The following is a 24860-nucleotide window of genomic DNA, read 5'->3' as shown; positions in this document are numbered from 1 at the left end:
TGTCAATGACAAAATCTCTAGTTGGTAGAGGTGCAAAATACTGTTATTTGGTTTCATCGATGAAAGTGAATAGGAACAGATTTTCATCACTTGAATGAAAGAGAGTGTATGAAAAAAAAACTTTATTTAAAAAAAACATACACATAGCAAAAACATTATAAACGTTACATGTATTTCATTGTTAATTCTAGAAAGATGTAGACTTTCTTCATCAGTTCCGTTCTCACTTTACTTTGGGCTTGCTGAAGGAACTTGAAAGCGAGGTTTCCCTAAAATCCGAAACTTTGTAGACAATGGACAATCCCATAAATGTCAGAGGTCTTTTTGGCGGCAGTGTGATCACGTATGCCACAATATACGGGCTCTCAGCTTTATCATTTCTCAGATGCGGTTCTGCTCTTAGAATCATGTGCTTGTTTGCACGTGAGAATGCTGTACACGTGGCTTCAAGAAGAACATTAACCGTGGCCGTCGTCTGCCGGTTTTCCACTTCGTCAGCACAGTGACGTGTACATTGATCGATGACGTAGTTCCATACCGTCTTCCCCAAGAAGTCGCACTTTTCTTCAATGGCAGTCAAAAGCTGACGATGATAAACATGGCGCTTAAGTGTGCACTGGTCCATTTCTGCTCTGGCCACTATGTAAATGAGGGCTTCACTATGGGTTTCAATGGCGTATCGCAAAATACTTTTTCCCGCCGAATCACAGCTATCCATCTGCACACCGTGTCGTATAAGCGTATTCAGCATGTTAACGTCTCGATTTTGTACGGCATAAAACACAGGTGACCGTCCTAGGTCATCCTGACTATTTACCCCGGCTCGGTTTGTCATAAGTTCGAGAGCTATGCCATTGAATCCGTTTCCTGCGGCAATATGTAGCGGGGTCTGGCGGCGCCGGTTTGCGGCATTCACGTTGGCCCCCTTCGATATTAGGATGTTTGTCATAATTTCAAGTCCCTTTTCTACGGCAAGGAATAATGGAGTTTGCAAGTCTCGGTCCATACTGTCGATGGAAGCGCCCTTCATTAGTAGTAGTTCTACAATGGATATAAAACCTTTCTCTGCGGCATAATGCAAAGGCTTCCGTTGCTGTCCGTCACTTTGATTGACAGGTGCCCCGAATTCAACCAACAGCTCCACAATATCCGGGAAATTCTTCTCCACTGCATAGTGAAGAGGTGCTTTCATGTCTTTATCAAGAATATAAACTGACGCACGGTGCTTTAAAAGGACACTCACCAGGTATTTCTTTCCACTTAAGGTGGCGAGCTTCAGTGCCGTTTCTTTGTCTTGATCTTTCTGGTTCACATAAGCCCCGTGTTCGATTAATTCTTTGGCCACCGCGGTGAAGCCGTATTCCACCGCGTAAATGAGAGGCGACTTCCCAGATTCGTCCACCGCATTTACCATGGCGCCGTCTTTTATCAGCTGCTGCACTGTTAGGATCTGTCCACGCCTGGCGGCATGATGAAGTCCCGTCTTGCCCTCAATGTCGGCAAAATTCACGTCCTCCCCGTGTCTGAATATTTCATCTGTTAGTGTGGTTTCCGGAATTGTGGAGATACTACTTAAGATTGATCTTTCTTCTTCCAGTTTTACTGAGGGAAGAATGTAAGAAGTTTCGCTGTCCAAGTCTCCGTTGTGTAGCGATCTTTTGGTGAATGATGGGACTTCTACTTCATCGTAAGATGGAGCTGTCTTAGGAACTAAAAACTTGGATTTCATAAACGTAGGTTTTAGATATGGCGAAGAAACACCGAGAGGTTTTTCAAATTTAGGTATCTCAAAGTTAGTGAAATATTTCTCCTCCATTTTCTCACCATCTGTATAAATTTCTCCTTAAAAAATAAACAAATGGTTAACAAATTAATGCAAAGATAGAAAAAGAATTTGAAGATATCAATTTATATAACTGGCTTGCGTACTGGGTTTCGAAAAGCACCATTTCCCGGGAAAGGAATTCTCCTGATCTATTTTTCCTTCCATCACCCTTCCAACGTTCTCGTGCGTCCTAGCGCAGTTGTCATTGGTTTCCTGTGCTTCAAGTAATGACTGGTAACAACGCTTGACCTCCAACTCAAGGTCAAGGTCGCTGATTTTCCCCCACTTCCAAGGCATTTCAACAGTTTCCAATCAACTAATAAAGAAAATAACAACCTTCAGTATTATAAATGTCCTGGCGAATGAAAATCGTCACTAATTCAGGTCTTACTAAAGATGCCCAAGCGGATAAAAGGTATCGATCAGCTGGTTAATACATTAAAACTAAATCAACACGATGGCATTTTGTAAAAATATAGTATCATTGTTTTAAAGCATCTAATAAACACCTAAATTCATGAAATATTCACCGAAATTGCATGTAATGTTGCACTAAATCAATAGTCTCTGTACAGTTTGACACACTTACCGGTTAAATTTCGCTGATTCAGAACCAGGGATGATACACCGATCGTATACTTGACTGTACTGTCCGGTTTTTTGGTATATACTTCAATCTTTTCTGGCCCCAAACATGAAATTTGATCTAGGCCAGGGGAACTTGGGGTATTTAAATTGCATTATATATAGATTCGTACTATTTTCCCGTTTTGAAAAGCTGTTGTGATACATTTGTCAATGATAAAACTTCTGAAGTTGCCTTCTTTGAGGCAAACACAGAGTCTGATTAGCAATTCCTTTAGAAACTGAATAAACAAAGAAAGGATGTTTAACTTCATAGGGCCTCTTTAAAAATGTACAATCGTGCTTTAGTGATACACATAATCACTGCAGAACAAGAGACCAAACGAACCGAAACCTGAAATATTGAAAAATTGTCAAAATTCTGTCAATAAAAGCCCTATTGAGCGACATTAATTCCGGTATTATATAGGGTATCATCAACATCTCAATCATTACAGGTAGATTTAATATCTATCAAATAATGATTTGACAAACTTTAAATGACAATCAAGACTCTGAGGAACGTTGGAATGCTTATCGAAGTTTAATGCAGCGCACTAAACACAGGAAATTAATGTATTGCTTATCTATGGGGAGTTTTACAAACTACACGAAATATTAAGGAAAATAAAACTGGAGAACAATTGCTTGTGAAGAGATTGCAGTATTAATAAAGACTGAGGTTTCATGGTTAAAGAAATGAAATAACTTTTTAATAATTTTTGAAAGAAAGCTAGGAAAAAGGAAGGATTGTAAATAATTAAATATGCATTGTCCCTGGGATAAAAGCTCAATAATTTCCATACTTTCTTAAATTCTTATCGTTTCGCCTAATCAGTGTGAACATGTGTATTTACAAACGGGAAAGTTAAAGGGAACGGGGATTTAAAAACCTGTCGGCCATTGAGAAAATTATTGATCAAATTCTTATTGAGCAATAATGCATATTTGGCGATTCAGGTCAAAACAAAGGTCTTTTTAAGGGACACCAGCGCTGTGAGTTATGTCTGGAACTCAGAAACGACACTGGTTCCCGCAAGATGGAGCGCCGGAGATTCCCGCCAAAATTCCGTGTATGGAGCAAAACGGTTAGTTTGACAACAAAAGTTTTTCATTGATTTATCATAGCAGGTTATAAAAACGGAATGAGATCAATATTTCTTTTACAGGTTCATTCCTATTTCATTAAACGCTCTATTTGAAACTTTCTAAAAACAAGCAAGGAACATTTAAATATAATGGTAAACTATTATATAGCAGGGATTTTGTTCGTAGATAAAATCTTAAACCAAATAAGGATTTATGTTGTCAGTTTAATGTGTCAAAGGCTAATAGTCCTGAAACTTTTTAAGTGCCGATTTAATTTGGTTTTTGATATTATGACTGACGTTTCAATTTTAAAGACAGATTTTCAATGGCCAAAACGTCTAAGATGTTGAAGCCAATAGATTCTTTAAATTCACATATTTTTAATTGATTTTCATGTATATACCGTTGATCAATTACCGGTATTTGTTTTCTTAATCATGTTTTTATAAAATGTAATTTCAGAGGTGAATGAAACCGTATTGATAGACACCAACAACGCCACAAGTGACGTAATACAATACGTCATGACGGAAACGACTGATCAATACAGGAAAGGAATGCCATATAAACTTCTCTTCTACCCGGGTAAAAGTGCTGCCATCATCCAAATCAACTTACCTGGCAATCAGACTGTGAAAGACATGGTGCTAACATTGAACCATTGTCGGACAAATTGTGACGGGGTGATCGACATATTTATGAACGATTCGGTGCTTGTGATGGGTTATTCAGAAGCGAGGTGGGATAATTTTGGTGAAGATACTTTCAATGTTCCAGTTAATCTGTTGAAGCAGGGCGCAAACGAATTGATCATCAGACTGAATAAAACTAGTAGAGGAGTATATTGGCTGTCTGATCTTAAAATAGATACGTTGACTACACGATAGTTTGAAATAGGACACAGTGCAAGAATACTGAGAAATCGTGTAAGATGGCCCGACTCTTGTGAAACTTTATGGAATGTATTTTTGTACTTTTTTGTTTCGAACAGTGTTATTTTCCACACGCAATTCTGAGACACTAATGAAAAGGGCTCAGTACCGATGGAGCAATCAGCAGGGGATGCCTACCCCTAAATGATACCTGATCCCATCTGTAATCTTTTCAAAGATCCTAGCTAGATTATTGTTTCATATAAACACATTTAATACATCATTGAGTTCTTTTTTTACTGATATATTTCAAACCAATTGCTATGATAAAAAATTGGCGAGGACGATAAACAATAAAACGCAGATCTGAAGACTTGGTCCAAAGGAATCGCGACTTGAAGAATGTTTTTGTTTTATGAATTTCCGAGGAGACATTTCAATTAATTTGTTATAAAAAGAAGAATGTCAGCTACAGGAAAAAAGTCCTCGTGGCTTCAATAAAATTGATTTTTACGATCTTTCAATTTTTATGGGTACCAGTTCCGCTCCGTTATTACATGTAGCAGACCTATTTTTCTATTCATATGAAGCAGAATGTGTGCAAAATTTTATGCATAAAAGAAAGAAAACACTTGCTGTTGCCTTCAGCTCGATATTTAGATATATCGACGACGTATTAATTGTCAATTATCAATGGTAATTATCATTCCTATGTTAATACGATATATCCTGATGAGCTTGAGATAATATATATACCACAAAGTCTGACACATCTTTTTTTATACTTGGATATTTTACTTGAGAAAGGTAATATAACAACCAAGTTCTATTAAAAACGTGATGACTTTAACTTTTCTATCATCAACTTCCCTTATTATGCAGTCATATATCTTCATGCACACGAAGTTTATTTAATTATCTCAATTAATTCCATACGCAAGAGCATGCTATACGTATTAACAATTTCTAAACGAGGTAAATTATTGACAAACAAGCTAATGAAACAAAAGTATCAAAAGTCTCGTTTGAAGTCATCTTTTAGATCTTTGGTCGATACAATGATCTTGTCAGCAAATACAATTTTTCAATGAGTCAAATGCTGACTGACGTTTTTCATACTAATTGTTAGTCCATTATTTATACCTTGAATTGAAGACGGATATTTCCGTAATTTCATGATCATGACAAGGAGAACATGGTGGATGTGACCGGTCGGCAGGGGATGCTCACTCCTTCATGGCACCTGATCCCACCTAAAATGTTTTGAAGGTCCTCCATCTTGGTCATGTTTTAGTTCATATAACTATAGTCCTGCTGGACACATTATTACAGGTGACGTAAATATAGTTAATAATGAGCCCCGTAGATCACTATTTTAAAAGGTCCTAAATATAGGGAACCCTGGTCCTTCAACTGGCGTTGGAATATAAATATTATGGATTCTGTTAAAGATTACACCAGATGATGGGCCATATATGAAAAAGAAAATGTTGACAGATCCATGACGTCACTTTTGAATTTTTTTTAAAAATATCCCAAGAAATCAAAATAAATCTGAGCTATCATATACTCATATTTATATTGGATTCCGAAACGTTATAAGAATCGCTACAAACAAAGATACATTGGAAGTTCCAGCAAATTTTCTACCAAGCCTCTTTCTTTACTTCTCAGTAAGATATTGGCAGTAGTAAAGAAAAAAACTGCAAGAGTATTGTGCAACTATATATTCAAGAAGTGGTGTGATTCAGATTTTGATATTAAAAAATTCCAAAGAATTCTGGACAATGTACAACCACAAGATTTTACCAAAATCAACAGCTTATTAAAAACTTACGATTTTTCAAATAAATGAATTAAATTCAGTCTTTAGATATCATTGAAATGTGACTTTTTAATAAAAATGGAACTCAATGAAAAATGTAAATTTACTCCCTGATCGTTATCTTCATATCCTTCGTTTTACTCTTAATTAATGTACATAAAATACATATTAACATTTTTCTGAAACTTGAATCTTTAAATCATATTTATTTAATCACAAACAAGCATTTCCAACAATGAGATAATTTTCCAAGAATTAGTGTTTTATTATCGATTAAAAAATCTTACTAGTTGCATAAAGTAATTAGTTCATTTAATGTTTCGAACAGAGATTAATTATAATAATTTCACATTATTTTTTTTTTCAACGAAGATTCCTGTAGTCAGTAGGTTCATAAATCAAATACACTGATAAATGTTTTCATTCCTTTTTGTTTCTCCAGCTATTGGCGGGGATTTTTCTCTTTGCTTGGTTCAGCCTTCGTTCGTTTGGTTTTGGTTTGTGGGTACTGGAACACCTCTTAGTGAGGACGTACAATAAGGCGGTTAATCCCAGGGTCGATATCATGGCCCCCGATCCAAGCCCTGCAGCCAGTAATAACTTCTCCTTTGATGCCCGGGGGTTTAATGTGATGACCTTTGTCACTTTTCCAGACGGATGTTGACAAAAACACTCAACTCGCCCATGTTTCTGATGTAAAAATGCATGTTCTTGTTAATTCAAAGTACGTTTTTATTCTTTTATCCTGCAACTATCCCTTGCATTGACTTAATAAAGGTAACCTAATAAACCAAAGCTTTACCCTGTCACTGCCCTAATAAATATTCCGACGTTCTAAAAGATTGTGACGTCATGTATATTGCAATGCTTACGCAATGGCGTCATAGTTTTAACTGCAGAGATGTGCCTAAATCTGTCGAAAATAGCTAGTTTTGGACGTTCAAATGTAAAAAATATGTAGCAGGATAAACAAAATACATGATAACTGTCTTGAAATATAAGCGATATCTGGGCTCGGGTCGAAAATGTAGGAGGGCTGGGCAAGCCTCGCCCTCTATCACGTTTTCTTACCCTCGCCCAAATATCGCTTATATTTCAAGATAGTAACCATGTATTTTATATATCTTTTCATTATTTTGTGTAAAACTTGAAGTTATTGATCTATTAATTGAATGTAATTTACGTCCTGATCGGGAATTTCTCGCCCATACAGAGACATAACCATAAACAGGTGAAAGACTACTAATTCAAACTCGAGCAGTGAATGTTATCTATTTTGCCAACGCCTGTCGTGACACGTGGCCTTGGGTTTACAGTTATCACCCGAAAAGACCCTCACCTTTAACTTAAAAGTTTTTAGCAATTGGCAAAGCTACAGCTGTTTTTATATCGACTCGGCTGTGGCAAAGATTCGAAATCAGGACCAGGGAGCAAGTGATATATACCGATTTAGCTACCGCGAAGGTGAAGTTTTCATACGCTAGAAAATCTGTTAAGAGTATGTAAAAAGTGAAGATAACGAGGAGGTATCGATTTAAGGAGGCTGGGGGGTCAACAAATTAACCACAAATTAACCAACAGATTTAACATGTTTAACTTATTTTTTTTGGAAACAGTATCTTAAGCTGTCATTTAGCAGAGAAAAAAATCATACATTTTAGTTTTAAAATTTGATTATTTTTGTTTATCTTTTTATGGAGCTCTTCTTTAAAGGAGATCGAAATAGTCAAAAAATGGCTGCCACACCCCAGCCTCTTTAAACAATCTATAACGCTACAATTATGTGAAGAATAACACACTGAAGCCTGGAATATCCCAGAGATGGGAACAGTTGTCTTGGAGGAGTAAGCAGTTGACAGGTCTTAACTTTGAATAGAACAGTGTACCTAACTTTCTCGCCCAGATTACTTAAAGCTAAAAAGCTGTTAAAGTTGTTGATTGCAGTAAAAATATAGAAGGTTCCTAAGCTTTGTGTTGTATTCTTATTCATAACAATCTGAGAGATTGAATTGAGAGCGTTGTCTGAGAAAAAAGTGATCATTCTATAATGAAGAGACTTGCGAATAGAATATTCTTCTGCTAATAACATTAATAAAAAATTCTTGAAGATATGAAGAAGATTTGTGCACTGAAATACAACAATAACTTTTTGAAGAAAATTTTTTTTTGGATATCTTTTGGTCGACTATTCGACTATCACACAGTATAAGCATTTGATGTTACTTTTTACATAAATTTACGAAAAGGGTTTTTGTTTTAAAAAAGCTATTGAGATTTTTTTTAAAAAATGATCCAAATAGTCGACTATCATTCGAATAATGCAATCGAATGTTTGACTGAGGAAAAAAAAAATTTAATATCCCTACTTGAAATTGATCATGAGAAGTTAAGGTTGGCACATAAAAGGAAGTTAAATTTATAAATTTGTGGTTGATGGTTTGTGGTTTAAAGTCTTTCTGTTAAAAATTGAATAGAAAAGTACAGAGAATCGAAATGAAGAGTTTTGTGATATTTACTAAATTAAAAATGACATACCGCTTTTTCTTTGGCTGAAAAAAGAGGAGGAAAAATTGGTACCAACATTTACAAGAATAGATCTATAATGCTTAGATTGATTGAAATTCAGATAAAAATGCATTATTTTCAAACAGAATTCTAAATACCTTACCTTTCATCACTTTGCAATGACTATTTGTAATAGGTCCTTGAGCCTTTGTTCTTCCCGCTGTTGCTAATGAATTGGATATTTCAACAGTTGTTGTACCTGCGTTAGACGGATTTGCTGACGGATTTGATGGTGTACCTGCATTAGACGGATTTGATGGTGTACCTGCTTTAGACGGATTTGTTGTTGTACTTGCACTAGACAATTTTGATGTTGTACCTGCAATAGATAGATTTGATGATGTACCTGCATTAGACGGATTTGTTGTTGTACCTGCATTAGATGGATTTGATGTTGTACCTGCATTAGACGGATTTGTTGTTGTACCTGCATTAGACGGATTTGATGTTGTACCTGCATTAGACGGACTTGATGTTGTACCTGCATTAGACGGATTTGTTGTTGTACCTGCACCAGACAATTTTGATGTTGTACCTGCATTAGATGGATTTGATGGTGTACCTGCATTAGACGGATTTGTTGTTGTACCTGCATTAGACGGACTTGATGATGTGCCTGGATTAGATGGATTTGATGGTGTGCCTGCATTAGACGGATTTGTTGGTGAACCTGCGTTAGACGGATTTGATGATGTACCTGCATTAGACGGATTTGTTGTTGTACCTGCATTAGACTGATTTGATGTTGTACCTGCATTAAACGGATTTGATGATGTACTTGGATTGGACGGATTTGATGATGTACCTGCATTAGATGGATTTGATGGTGTACCTGCATTAGATGGATTTGATGGTGTGCCTGCATTAGATGGATTTGATGGTGTGCCTGCATTAAACGGATTTGTTGTTGTACGTGCATTAGACGGATTTGTTGTTGTACCTGCATTAGATGGATTTGTTGTTGTACCTGCATTAGATGGATTTGATGGTGTACCTGCATTAGACGGATTTGTTGTTGTACCTGCATTAGATGGATTTGATGGTGTACCTGCATTAGATGGATTTGTTGTTGTACCTGCATTAGATGGATTTAGTATCGAATTTGATGGACGTGTACCTGCATTAGATGGATTTGATGGTGTACCTGCATAAGACAGATTTGTTGTTGTTCCTGCACTAAAAGGATTTGCTGACGGACTTGATGTTGTACCTGTATTTGATGGATTTGTTGTTGTGCCTGCATTAGACGGATTTGTTGTTGTGCCTGCATTAGACGAATTTGTTGTTGTTCCGGCACTAAAAGGATTTGCTGACGGACTTGATGTTGTACCTGTATTTGACGGATTTGTTGTTGAACCTGTATAAGACAGATTTGTTGTTGAACCTGTATAAGACAGATTTGTTGTTACATCTGTATTTGAAATTGTTGCAGAAGAATCAGAAGACTTTCCAGTTAGTGAAGATGTTATAGTCTCAGTCCTTTGTTTTGTAGTTATGGGTGTTGTTGAGGCAGTTGTAGTTAATTTTGTTGTCGTTGTTTCTGGAGTTGTCTTTATTGTAGTTGTCGGAGGTTCTGTCGTCGTCGTCGTCGTTGTTGTTGTAGTTGTTGTTGTTGTGGTGGTGGTGGTGGTGGTAGGAGGTGGTGGTGGCAGAACTGTCAATATTTAAACTTTATAAAATAATTTTCAAAAATTCAACGATGAAAAAGTAAAATAGCAATTTAACGTTATATGACTTGGAATAATTCATAGTGTCTTTAATATACGATAAGGTTCAGAAGAGGAAAAACAAAGCAAACACTGGTTACAAATATAATCAAGTACGGAAGTTAATCTTACCATGTGGTTCAAAGTGTACTTGAAAACACCGTATCTCACCAGGTACACTAAAATAAGAATACCTTTTATTTTAATGTTTTGGTTTTTTTTTGCAAAATTTTTATAATTTTTACTTACCATATCAAAATTAATTTTCAATCTTTTAGAATATAGTGAGTGCAAATGGTAAAATATGTTACAATTTTTAAGAAACGTTTGAGAAATCTTGTTGTAAAATTCTTCAATTACTGTTTGTTATCTTTGCTCTTTTCATTTAGTGTTATTTTAATTAGGTAGTCAAGATTTTATTCAATGAGTTACCCAGAAACCATTGTTTGAAAGCAATATTCTTTCTTTTTTCCATTGTCTTTGTCTGAGGATCCGATCCATACGTCATTATGACACTCTGTAGTGGACGGAGAGGTAAATATATGGACCGATGTATCGTCATCAGATCTGTCCCTAATTTCTGGACTGTGAAGGACAAATAAAATCCAAAACTGTATATAAGCCTTCTCTCTCAAAGTTGATAAATTTGAACTCAAATGTCATATGAATTTTAAAAATGTTGGAATTTGACAAATGATAACTTTTAATCATATAAAAGATAACATTTGGTCACCATTTTATATCGTTTCCTTTGCTCAGTGAGAGAGTAACATGGCATGGTTTTCCTGGAGTGCAAGTAAATTCCGAACCATTTGTTGGGGAAGGATTGATAAAGTGAGGCTGAAAACAAGCCACAATAAGTAGTAAAATATAAAATTACCAACTGACCAACTTATACATTACAAAAATGAAATTATTTATAAAGATATTTAAAAAATACAATGAAGATATCTATCGAGTTCTCTAATTAACTCAGTCTGCTTTAAAGTCATAAATATACATGAAATAACACTCCGAGAAAAATACTCTTTAAATTAATTTTAAAAAAAACTTATGATAAAATAAGTATCTTTATTTCATTAACTTTTTTTATATTAAATGATTAGGCTGTTGGACGGACAGACTGGGTGGAAACGTATTTTAGAAAAAAAAAAATACGAAAAAAATCTGTGAGTGTAAAAATGATATTTTAGGGGTCTTTATAGAAAAATACTGAATGAATAATTCATATTTTATAAATAAGTCATTTATGCAAATTTCCTGTTTTCAAACCTGGTCATTTTCGAGTTGATTAGAATCAGGTCCTGCAATAGAGAAGATTTTATTTTTTTTTTATTGATTTCAGAAACACCTTGCAAATTTGACTATGTGCTTTAACAACACAGGCAGAACCATAAATCAAATGTTGGATTAAAAAATTCTTTGTAATATATTTTCAAATTATTTATAAAGGGATATCATGCAGACATGTCAATTTTTCATTTGGTAAAAGAAGTCAAATTACCTGATTCTGTCAATATGTTGCAGCAAACACTATCATAAACATCCCTGAAAATTATATTTGAAGAATTATTTCTTTATAAAATCAGAAAAATGATGAAATTGCTGATGTTTTCAATGTTGATTTATGATAGTATAAAGGAAGACGGATAAGTTTTGGAATAACAAGTGATTTTATACATCATAAAAGTGAGCTGTAAACATACCCATTTTCTGACGTCAGAGATAAACAGAAGGGATCTATTCCTAGCGCTTTGTGGACGACCACAGCCTCCCCTGTAAAGTCACGTGACTTTATTGTACCAGAATACTCCAATTTCTTTGTTTCAAGACTTGTTCCATTCCAGGTCACATTAAATCTAAAAATAAACATGTCCTTGTTAAAACCGTAAGTAAAATTAAGCTGCAATCAGAAAAATTTTAATGAACAATACAATCTGTATGGTAGTTAAACATCAAGTAAAGTGCATGATTTCAAATAATGTCAATTTGTTAAAATGATTAGGTTATTACGTGGCGCTATACATATAGGCGCTGCTATAAACTTACTTGTTAGCATTGGACACAGTGAAAGGTATGGAACAGTCTTTTGACAGCGGACATTTTATTAATTTTGGCAATGCAACATCTCCAAATAATGGCTGAAATTGGAAATTGTAAAGTTTATTGCTTTATTTCACGAGTGAGTCTGGTATTCTATGTATTCTATTTAGCCACATTGCAGTATAAGATATTTTTTGCAAGTCCATAAAAGTGAATTTTACTTTGAATTGTTTTAAATTTTTGCTATCAAAAAAAAAAGATTTTGACAGTCGATCATTTTCTTTTTACTAAAAATCATTATTGTCATATACATGTAAAAGATCATATATATTATATAGTTGAATGGTGTTTGATTGAGTATTTTATATTATTCATAAATAAAAATGTTAAACAGTCTTCTTGATTTCAGTTTTTCCCTTTTAAACTATAAGTTTGACATTTACCATCCCTCTGTTATTATATTTAGAAAAAATTTAACTAAAGCACGTTAATTGCATAGGCTAAGTTTTTGAAGATTTCACTTTTATTAATTAGAAAAATTTATCAATTCTTTTTCCAGATGCCGTCCTTTCAATTGAATATGAAGATAACATTTATCAAGCTCTAATTAAGGCTCTTTCAACAGTAAACATCCTAAAAAGGCAATCTCAAAGCTCATTGAATTTCAGAGGTTCTATCTGTTGTCTCGGGGGAGTTAAAGTACAAGGAAAATAATTGACAAACTGATAACGTAAATAAATCAAGTTATTAGCTTACTGCTCCATAGGTGTAATTATTTTGTCCTTGAACTCTTCCAAAATCTGCAAATAGATAATATAAAACAGAACAGGATTTTCTTAAACAGAAAAAGAGCTTTACCTCTAAGACTAAGCAAAAATTTAAGCTTAAAAGTTAAATTTGGCATTTGTAAACAAAACCTTTTAAACAACTTTCTCCTGAAAACCCTGAGCGACATTTGCATGTTGCAGGACTGTGTTGTCCATCACAGAATCCGTCATTATGACAGGAAACACCAACGCAAGCCCCCTTCACTGTAACAAGGAATAGAAGAGATTCCAGTGGTGCATTTACTTTCTTACTATCAACAATTTTGTGTTTTAATTTATTTACTTTTTTGCTGTATGTATTTAAATATATTGAGGATATTTTTATATAAATAAAAGTATGCAAAAATCACTCGTCATAAAAAATAAAATAGTTTTGTAAATGCAAGAAGAAAAAAGCAGTTTTAATATTAACTTTGTAAACTTTACATAAGTATTGCAGTAAAGTAGGCATGGGCAAAAGGAACAAATATTTCCGAGTTAAAATACTGAGAACTTACCCTGTGATTATGAGAAATATTTCTTGTTTAATAAAAAATGCTTAGACTTGGGTCATATTTAATTTTAGAGCAAAGTCATGGAAATTCAAAAATTACTTTTTTAGTGATTTGAAATGTCATTTTTTGGCATGATGCCCAAAATGTTATCTTTACTTTTGAATGTTGACCATAAAATTACCTGTTATATTTGGTAGGATCTGAATTGTATAGCAACGAATATCAACATTTTCCCTGAAATGATGAATTTCTTAAAGTAAAATAAAGATACAAATGTTTGACAATGCATATATAAAGATCGTGATGTTAAAATGTGACTTATCAAAAAATGGGAAGGACCATTTCTTTTTGATATCTGCAGACTTACTCATTATTGTCATAGAGTGTAAAACACAGATCGAGATCGGTGATGTTGTTGACCGTGATGACGACATCAAACACACAGGGTGAGAGGGTGCCACTAGCTTGAGGGAAAATGTATATTCCATTCTCTATCTTCTTGTCTGTCTTCAGAAGTGGGCTATCAAACGATATTGAATAATTGTTTTTCAATGATACTTGATATCAGCCAGCAAATAATTAAAATATGAATTTATACAAATTCTAGACTTGATACAAGCATTAGAGATGCTTGCTGTCAAAATATAACGAAATAAATCAAAGGCTTTAGAAGAATATTTAAAAATGCTTATTTCATAAATAATATTAAAGAACAGACATCAAGTTATCCAATGGCTATCTGATGTCATCGATAGGAATAAAGTTATAAAGTTATAAGAGACTGTCAGAATATAAATAAATAAATAAAGGCAAATGTGTACCAGTTCTCCTCCAAAAGCTTGTTCTTTGCCCACAGACTGAGATGACACTGTTCGTGGATCTTACATTGGAGTATAGTTTTATCCGGAAAAGTAGGGGACACAAAATGAGGACTGAACTGATAAAAAGGAAAACAATTAATAGTTGATATTTTGGCTTTAGAAAATGTTTGAGTCATTCTTTGAAGCATTTCCAGTTTAGCTTGGACTTTCAGTAAGGCGTGGCATTCTCGAGGTTACGTAATTAGCTTCTGAAATTCACACAGCTTTCCTTCATTATTGAAATAAACATATGGAATAGGCATTCGGGCATATGCAAATGAATAACGAAAAACATTGTCTGGTACGACAAAGAGGTGGAGCTTCAGTCGTCTCCTCGTTGTCATCAACAATTTAAAGTTCCCGATGTTATTAATTTCTTAGCCGGTGATCATCTTTTCGCCATTTGACAGACACTAACTACGTAGCACCGAGAATGCCACGCCTTACTGAAAGTCCAAACTTACCTGGAAATTGTTCTACTACATTTTTGAACAGCAAATCTATATTTCGTTTTGTAATAATCGAATACAGTTCATGATATGAATGGTTTTTTCTTATATTTTTAACTCAAGATTTGACTAAATTTCATAAGTATCGTAAAAATAATTTATCAAGAAAACAGCGCTGTTAATTTTTACCTCATTCGTTCTCAAATGATTTCCTGAAAACAAACAAAACTCAATTAAAACAGCTGCAAATGCAATATGTTGAAGTAAATCAAAGACTAGTTTAAGCTTTCACAAACGTACCAGTAATAACATTTACATTAAAGCATATTTCATCTTCTGTTCTACCATTTCTGCAATTCAGCGTAAAAAATGTAAAGGTTTTTCTGCAGTACGATTAAGGTTATTGGATTCAGTATATAAAAATACAAATCTGATCTGGTAAAAAGTTTGTTTATATCAAACATTACTTTGGTGTCCCAAAAGAATCAAGGCACAATCTTTTCAGTCCTAATTGCTCTCCAACGACAACCATTTTACCCCTGACAATTCCAGCTGCCGACGCGATATTTTCCAAACTTAATTCCGAAAGCCTTAGTGTTCTGTCAATTGATCCTTGTTCTAAGTTTGGCCTATGAATATAATTTTGAACTTTGAAAGAGACAGTGATAGTTTCTTGACTGTTTTGAGTGAAAATGAGAATGAAACGTACTCATCCATAGGTTTGAACATATCTTACATGTGATTCTTATTGCTCGTAACACTAACAGGTATCAAACATGGTGTGTCTAAATAACAAGTTACAGTCTCTGGTAGTGCGGTCTCCGTAAAATGACCCTATAAAAAGTTTCTTAAATTAATCTTTGTACAACAAAACAAAAAAAAAAAACAACTTTGTTTACACAAAATCGTACTGACCCCATTGTTTTGATGACTCGTGAAGTTTTTGTTGGCTTCTATAAAAGAGGAATGTGTTACGTTTTGTGGCAGATTTTGCAAAAACTCATAACATAATGCAGTATCTTGCAACATGTGAATGTTAAACTGATTTTGTTTTACCAGTGGAGCAAGATGTTCCTGAATACCCTAAAGGACAGAGACATTTGACTTCGTTCTGATTCTTATAACACACACCATTGTTTTGACAAAAGGAATGATTGTCACAAAATCCTGAAAAACATAAAACAATGCGTTTAATGTACTTCACTTCCTTTATACTGTTCTCTAGAATTCAGATTCATGAATAATGAAAAATGTTTCGGCAAGATCTTTGCGTAATTTAAGATCATCGTTTACAAAACTGTTTTTCCATTGCAAAGTATTTAATGTTTTACCAGTTAAGGCCAAGATCTAGAAAATGAAAGATGCTCACAGATTTATTAAATTTGAGAAATAAATTCCTTTAATGATACTTTATAACTTAAGCTTGGCCGAATTAGGTGTTTCGGGTCATAATTTTTAGGTAAACAAGATGAAAAACCATATTTAATGAACAAGAGGCCCATGGGCCTTATAGGTCACCTGAGCATTATGCAACAACTTTCCAGTTATTGAATTTAATTCATGTTTTAAGCCACATGCTATGGCATTCACTATTTTGAAAGAGGCACCGTTGATCCTCATAAAAATACACTTAGCAGTTGCTTAGCTTGGTTACTTAATACCCATAGGCAGGGTACGGGAACAAAAATGTATTTCAACTAATCAGTAATATTCAGCAATATTTAGTAGTGCCCTTACCACACATGAACCCCTGACCTTTAGGCCTAGATCCACACACTGCACAATTTTTGAAAAGGCATCCTTGCTTTTCAGAAATATATATATATTTTTTTTTATTTTTTTTTATTTATTCATTATTTTTTTTTATTAATATCAATTGTCACATCATCGTATTTACAATATCTTGTTTACATCAATACATCATTAATACATATGATAAACAAATACAAAAAAATATAATAGTGACAAATGAATAGGGGAAAGAGAAAGAAAGGAAGAGAGAAAGAAAGAGGGGGTTGAGAAATGGTGAGAGAAGAGCATGTTCATAAGAATAAATTAGTGGCATATGTATGTCCAAGTATTGCAAAAGGTCTTTAGGTGTCTGGTTTCAGGGTCTTACATGAGTGAAAGCCAGTCTTTCCATTTAGTGTTAAATTCATTAATTTGATTATTCTTTGTTGCACTATATTTCATCGTAGATAGTAATGTTTTAATATCTCCACGTAATGCTTGTAATCTCAAAACCTCATTTCGACACTTATTTCTATATATAAATGATTTAATACACAAAAACATTGTATTTAATTCACTATTGTTGGGTTTTGGATTTCCAAATATGAAATTACAACTATCTTTTGGAAACTCTATATTATGGGCTTCACAGAGAATTGTAAAACTATGTAAAAGCTCCTGCACCTTCTGGCATTCCCACATAATATGAAAAATTGTTTCCTCACATGTCTCAAAAAAGCTACATAGTTTAGTATCCTTCAAACCTATTTTATATAACGTTTTATTTGTAACCAAGATATGCTGATTTATTCTGAATTGTAGCCACTGTAATTTAGAACTTTTTGTACATTGAAAAGGAGTATTATATATCATTTCCCATAGGGAATCTCGAATTTCAAAATGTTTACTCCATTTTACTTTTGAAAAAGGTACTATGTGTTCTGTATTCAAAATTTTATACATAGCTTTTGTTCCTTTTCTACATAGACAGAATAATTTTAAATAAAAAGGTAGAATGGGCCCTTGGTTTAATCTTTCTTTGTTTACTTTTTCAACAGCCATCGCTTCTTTAACTGCTTTCTGTAAACTTGCATATGTCAAAAAGTTGGTTTCTATATTAAATTTTGCTTTTAGATCCTCTAATTCTAAAAAAGATCCTGTTTCGTCTTACAAATCTGAGATAAAAATTACATCTTTCATAAACCATTTGGAGTAAAAAATTGGCTTATTGTCAATTTTAAGTTTTTTATTGTACCATAATGGTTGAGAGATAAAATCTTCCCAGGACTCTATTTTCATTTTGTCTTCTATATTTTTGAAAGCAATTAGAGTATCTTTCCAAAAATCATTAGTTATACTTTGTAATATTATTTCAATATAATTTGAACCAGTATTAAATAGCTTTTTGATATTAAAAACTTTTTGAACAAGTGATCTCCATTTAGAATCCTGGCCATTGAGTAGTTTTTTAATCCAAGATGATTTTAAACTCTTAATGTAGTTATTTAAGTCAATCATATTCAATCCTCCACTCTTGTAATCTTGAGTAAGTTGTTTTCTTTTTATCTTGTCCACTTTTGATCTCCAAAGAAAATTAAATAGAACACTATTTAGATTTTTAACAAAATTTTCAGAAGGTGAAGGTAAAGCAATAAAAAGATGGTTTAACTGTGCTATTAATAGTGATTTTATCAGTGAAATCCTACCCAAAGGGGTAGTACGTCTTTTACTCCACTGTAGTATTATATTCATAATTTTGACCAATTTTTTGTCATAGTTGAGTTTTGGAACTCTAGTTAAGTCAACATCAAAATAAATACCTAGTACTTTAAATTGTGTTGTCCATTGAAAGTTCATTTCATTAAGTAGTTTTTCATTTGAATATTTTTTGCTTCCTTTTCAGACTATTTGTGTTTTAGAGAGATTAATTTTAAGACTTGATAGTTTATAAAATTTATCTATTTCTTCAATGCAATTTCTTAGAGATTTTTCTGTTCCATCTAGTATAACTAGTGTGTCATCTGCATATTGAGACATTAGGTATTCCTCCCCATCAATTTTAATCCCTTTAATATTTTTATTATTTTTTATTTTTAAAGCTAATATTTCCGCACATAGTAGAAATATATATGGAGAAATTGGATCACCCTGGCGGCAACCACGGCCTAGTTTAAAGAATTTAGATAGGTGGCCTGCTTGATTGATTGCTGATACAATATTACATTTGTACATTGAAATAATGAAACCCATCTTCTTAGAGAAGGACCAAAATTAAAGAATTTTAGAGCTTTATCAATAAAATTCCATGACACTGTGTCAAATGCTTTTTCAAAATCAATCATTAACAACATTCTAGGGATATTTCTTTCTTCTGTATAGTGCATTAGATCATAAATTAACCTAGTATTTTCTCCTATGTATCTTCCGGGTACAAAACCTGTCTGGTCTGAACTTATAATTGTATTCAAAATATTTTTCATTCGACTTGCTATACAGCCAGAAGCTATTTTATATACAACGTTTAATAAAGATATTGGGCGCCAATTTTTTTTTATAAAAAATTTACTTTAAATTTAATTTACCTGAGTTTACTCAGGTGACCTAAAAATTAAGAATACAAATCATGAATAAAGGAGGTTTTTTTTCATTTTTGAAAAAAAATGTATCCAAATTGCCTACAGTCTTTTAGAAAACGGTTATTTGTATGTTTATTGCCTCTTCTTTAAAATAATGTCAAATTTGATATAGGTATCCGGATTACTTTTCATATGATTTCAAATTGAATGCCTTGAAAATACCCCTTTTTCTACATAATTCTGCTAAAGCCGTAAAGCATGGGAAAAGGAAAGTTGAAATTGATTATGACGTCATAATGGATCTAGCACCACAAAATCAGTCTAAAATCATTTACTAGATCTTGACCTTAAAGTTTAGTGTTAAAAATACAGAAAGTTTGTTATGTTTTCAAAGGTACCTTTTTCGCAATACTTTCCCCAAAAGTTATCCGTGCAATGGCAATATGGATCGCCATTAGGTAGAGTTTGACATGCTCCGTCATTTAAACACTGATGTGACGAGCACTCTACAAAAGAAATTAAACCAAGTGAACATACTTACCTGAGATGAATAAATATAGCATTATATCTTGGATTGCAATCTGTCGTAAGAATTATCCTGAAACAGATAATGACTTTTAACGGGAATTATGAAGCTATTTGATGTCTCATTTTAGTCAGGAGATTTGAACATATTTTGAACATAATTTAACAAAAGATTTCTTTTGTTAAAATAAATGACACCCCCACTTTTAAACGACCCGATATCGCTATGCACATAGCATGACAATATATATTTTTGTTTTCTGAGGAAAGAGCTGATTTCATACCACCAAACAATGGTATATGTACAGTGCTCAAAATATTTGAAACTTTTATTAAAAACAGAACAAATAAACTAAACAAAAAAAAAAAACAAAACAAAAAAGAACAAAAAAAACAAAAAAAAAAAAAAAACAACGAAAACAAAAAACAAAACAAAATATACCTTGGCATGTTCGTTTAATACAAATGTATATGTATCATTCGATGTTTAAATTAATACGATATAAGCAACTTAATACTGTACTAAAAATTCTAACACAGTTTGAATTGTGTTGCACAAAATACATGGCAAAAATGGTTAAGAATTGCTTTTCAATAAAAAAGGATTTATTTAAAAAGCGAGTAACGCTCATTTTAAAACAACTACAATTATCAAACCTAGTCTTTGGGGGTAACTTTACTCAACCAAAACTTGAACTTCGATTGATAAATATTGCAAATGTTCTGTCTACAGGTATGAAATTCTGACTCAACTAGTTATGTGGATAAGTAAATATTTTCATAAGATAAAAAGCTGAAGATATAATGCGCATTGCTTAAGAATATTTGGAGAAATGATATATAGTTTAGGTTTTTGATAACATTGTGAACAAACAGACAGGCTGACAGGTACGTCGACGGGTTGACGGAATGTTTGGTTTACAGATCGACGGGTGGACAGGTCGAAGAGAAAGAGTCTACGTGTTGACAGGTCGATAGGTCGACATATTGTTTGCGTGGTTTGTATTGAGAAAACAGGTCAACAGGTCAAACCTAACATTTGACGAAATTCCACCAGAATTGAGAAAAATCGCGAAACTTGCCATTTCTGCAACCTCTTGTGACCTCTATAAATGCTTTGAATGAAGGATATGAAGATAACGAACTTTATTCCGTATCAAAGTTCATAAAACACAATATAAAATAATAGCAGAGTAAACACGGACCTCCAAAACATCAGAGGTGGGATCTGGTGCCGTGGAGGGGTGAACATCCTCTGTCGAGCAGACTCAATTTAATTTTTTAACTACAAGCTATCACAGTTTTAACAATGTTTTGATTTTTACATCAAATACGTACCAGATTCAGCGATTACCATACCTTAGGTATTCAATATTCTAGAAACAAAATATATTTCAATCACTTACGATCTTGAATGTCGTTCACATTAACCATGAAACAACGGGACTCTCCCTGTGGACTGAAAATTAAAAAAGTAACAATATTGCCTTGTCTGTAATTATCTCCTAAATCAAGTCTAAAAAATGGCAGATTAAATCTTCGTTGTTTAACAGGTTCTGATTTGCAATGTAGAAAACCTAAAAAAATATTTTCTTGACATTATGTGAAATTATGCTTATATAGTTTAAAGCAGAACAGGACTCGTACATAGAAATAAGTCATATAAGTTTTCCTACGTCCTATATCAGCACTTGGGTATATAACCCCTTTGCATTAGCTACATCTGACTGCTTTTACCTGGTTACTGCTTGTGCGGTGTGCTGTATGTGCATATTTTTTTTCTTTTCTTTTCTATTTTTTTTTTCGTCTTTATGAGTGCTGTTTTTTTTTCTCTTTTGAATGGATAAGTTATTTTAATTTCCATCGCATGATGTACATTGTAAAAATATTTTTTTTTCTGATGAGACAGAGGCAAAGGTTATTTATATCGCGCCAAAGTCGATAAAGACAATAAAAGAGATGTCTGTTAAGTTACATTTCGTGAAGCAAAATACATCCAATACTGAACAATGCATATGCTGAGGCATATATAGCGGCTGTTGAATAACAGTACTGAAAAAAACTAATATGACGGACAAAAATAGTCCTCTTTCCTTTTACTAATCATGTTCAGGTTTTATCTTTTATATTAAGTTTCAAAGTCCTGAACGGAAACCACTGATTAAAGGCGTTGCATTTTAAGAAAACATAATTATAAACAAGTATCAAGAACTACATGTCAAAGGATCTTAAATTTGGAGTATATTGATTTTTCAAAAAAAAAAAGAAAATATACCCAACTCTAAATAATTTTTAGTGATAAAAAAGTACGTACCAAAGCTTTAAGCAAATCTGCTTTACACCTGTAGCTGCAGTATTTGTATAGACAACATCATAAGAACATAACCCAGATTGTTGATTTTTTATTGGTTTAAAAACCCCAACATACTCATCGTTGATTGTTACTTCAGCACTGAAAAGAATCATTAGATATTTTTCAAGTATATTCATTTTCAAATTCTCCCAAAATAAGATTCATTGTTAACTTGAATAAAAAAAATTATTTAATCCAAATAGTGTTCTTAGATCTAACTTATATTATACAGGTAAAATTGCAAAGTATGTTGAACATATGTTGAACATACGTTTAAGATATGTTCCAAAACATATGTTCGCCATAAAAAACGAGCAACGAGCTTATTAAGCAAACAATAAGAAATTAAAAGAACAAAATTGTAAGCATTAATCCTGCATTTATTTTTCAAATTTTTACACAATTCTGGCTTCGTTTCCCCGACAGTGACTGCATTGCTTCTGAAATGATGAAGAACATAATCAAATAATCAAGAAGTTCCAATGTCATGATAATTCCATGTATTATTGATAAAAATATGTTACCACAAAAAGTAATTACCTTGAGCACAGCCACTTAAGAAATTTCATCAACCCCTTTGATAATGGTCAAACGATTTGAAAACTTCTCATGTTAAGGCAGAGTGGGGCCTACAATGTAAAGATTCTGCTGATTGAGCTCTTGGATATACAAAAAAAGCACTGCAAATAATTAAGGTATATGTAATGTGATTTGAAACTATATAACAGATGAAATTGTGAAAAGTTAACGATGACAAGAATAACGACAGACAAGGGACAGACTTCAATCCAAAAAGCTCATTCTAGTCTTAGGCTCAGGTGAGCTTTTAAGCAATAGCAATAACTTTTTCAAAATTTTGACAATTGAATTTCGAATGTTTAAACAGTAAATACAGATTGCAAAACATGCTATAGGCATAATTCACAATGATTGAGATACAAATGTATAACCCTTGACCAAAAAATAAATACTACAAACAAACAGACAAGCAAAAAAAAACCCAGACATTTTGAATACATTATAATCCTAAAACTTTCATGGGGAAAAAAATTAAGTTGATTACAGACTATTTACTTACCTATTTTGAAGCAAGTTTGGGGTCATGGTGTTTGTTCTTCAATGTATTCACTATGAAAAAGGCAGGCTGTATATTACACCTGTAAAAATATCAAATAATAATTCACACAGTTTATTATGTGCATATATAACTACAACAGAGACTCTAGTTTCTCTAGTGTTGATAAAAAAAAATAAAATGTTAATTGATGTATAAATAATCAATGAATTAACTGATACTTGTTGGAGTTTTTTAATTCAGTTTTTTCAGTATTTTTTTTAAATTTCATAAAATTGAATACACACAATTTTTTTCTTTATTGTTCTTTTGACACTTGTAAATCATGAACACATAAAGTAGTACCTTGTATGTCTGCTTTAGATGAAAATTTATCCCCATTTACATGTAGATATTGTGTTGTTTTAGGGCCAGAAAATTCTCTCCATATCTTACAGGTTTTTAAAAATGTGCTGGAACATTGTTCTGTAAAAAAAAAAAGAGTTGGATATATTTTAAAAAGACATTAAATCATGAATTTAGATACAAGTTAAAAAAAAAATTTTCTCAGGAAATATTCATTCCTTGAATAGTCATTACTGGTAAACACTATGATTATTATTGTATGTACCTGATTTGTCATCACGCAATCGCCAATAAAATTGGCATTGGGTCAATAACTTCAATCGTCACTCAATGAAATCGGCAATGGGTTCTTTGAATAAAAACGACACTGGGACGCTGAACTTAAAGGTACTTGGACACAGATTTTAAGTTAATATTTTCTGTTTTTTTTCTCTATAATATTACGAAGTATATATTTTAATAGCATTTCACACAAACATTACTTAAAAATCTTATTTCATTTTAAAGTTATTAAAACTTTAATTTTTTTGGCGGGTTTGATTGACACATCCTTACACTTTCACAAATTTTAATTTTACTTTTAATACTTAGGAAAAGTGGCAATCTTGTTGTGTATGAATGCAAAATATTGATACTATAATTCAGAAAATTCAGAGTAGACATGTTCGAAAGCAAAACAAACACGCAGTATATTGTCAGTCCGTGCTGTTGTGGTAAGCAGACTGTGACGATTCATAACGCACCCGGTGAAATCTAAACATAAATAAAAACATAGCTCGTGCCTTGTTTACAAAAACTGTGGACATAATAAGAGTGTGATCGATTTGCACACACGACTAAGCTCGGAATGACGATACTTCTGAAGGTGTTTTGTTTTTTAACATTTCTATTCTGAATAAAATTATTTTTCTGTATTAAAGTTTTAATATTTCTCATTAATACACAACAAGGTTGCCACTTTTCTGAATGATTAAGAATAAAGTTAAATATGTGAAAGTGCCAGGATGAGTCAATCAAACCCGCCAAAAAATTTGAAGTTTTAATAACTTTTAAATGAAATAAGATTTTTAATTTTT

General features: G+C 32.9%; 3 protein-coding genes and 1 long non-coding RNA gene across 4 annotated transcripts; 1 reads left to right on the top strand and 3 right to left on the bottom strand.

Annotated features, from left to right (window-relative positions):
* Positions 1-223: 223 nt before the first annotated feature.
* LOC134257780 (ankyrin repeat domain-containing protein 50-like) lies at positions 224-2253 on the bottom strand. Its single transcript, XM_062740372.1, has 2 exons — positions 1930-2253; positions 224-1842 (listed from the first exon to the last, which is right to left on the bottom strand). Exons 1-2 carry the CDS (start codon positions 2120-2122, stop codon positions 224-226), a joined length of 1812 nt encoding a protein of 603 aa, XP_062596356.1. The 5' UTR covers positions 2123-2253.
* A 1138-nt stretch (positions 2254-3391) lies between these two features.
* LOC134257782 (uncharacterized) lies at positions 3392-4669 on the top strand. Its single transcript, XM_062740374.1, has 2 exons — positions 3392-3537; positions 4001-4669. The coding sequence occupies exons 1-2, from the start codon at positions 3453-3455 to the stop codon at positions 4423-4425; spliced, it is 510 nt and encodes a 169-aa protein (XP_062596358.1). The 5' UTR covers positions 3392-3452; the 3' UTR covers positions 4426-4669.
* Positions 4670-6528: 1859 nt separating this feature from the next.
* LOC134257778 (uncharacterized) lies at positions 6529-21465 on the bottom strand. The gene is made up of 23 exons (XM_062740371.1): positions 21418-21465; positions 19885-19992; positions 16236-16346; positions 16095-16132; positions 15916-16013; positions 15647-15808; positions 15480-15529; positions 15369-15391; positions 14692-14807; positions 14238-14390; positions 14052-14104; positions 13467-13580; positions 13306-13349; positions 12556-12647; positions 12213-12365; positions 12011-12054; positions 11779-11810; positions 11240-11346; positions 10939-11091; positions 10678-10685; positions 8904-10184; positions 8771-8784; positions 6529-6925 (listed from the first exon to the last, which is right to left on the bottom strand). Exons 1-23 carry the CDS (start codon positions 21443-21445, stop codon positions 6656-6658), a joined length of 3252 nt encoding a protein of 1083 aa, XP_062596355.1. The 5' UTR covers positions 21446-21465; the 3' UTR covers positions 6529-6655.
* A 1471-nt stretch (positions 21466-22936) lies between these two features.
* Positions 22937-24163, bottom strand: LOC134257783 (uncharacterized). The gene is made up of 4 exons (XR_009989997.1): positions 24050-24163; positions 23785-23904; positions 23443-23521; positions 22937-22993 (listed from the first exon to the last, which is right to left on the bottom strand). It is a non-coding gene; the product is annotated as an uncharacterized LOC134257783 (long non-coding RNA).
* Between the last annotated feature and the right edge of the window lie 697 nt (positions 24164-24860).

The sequence above is a fragment of the Saccostrea cucullata genome, unplaced genomic scaffold (genome assembly GCF_032062105.1).
Source record: "Saccostrea cucullata isolate Sc308-1 unplaced genomic scaffold, CSIRO_AGI_Scuc_v1 ctg809, whole genome shotgun sequence".
NCBI lineage: Eukaryota > Metazoa > Mollusca > Bivalvia > Ostreida > Ostreidae > Saccostrea > Saccostrea cuccullata.
Note: the sequence above shows the minus strand (reverse complement) of the source record. Positions and strands in the feature narration are given on the sequence as shown.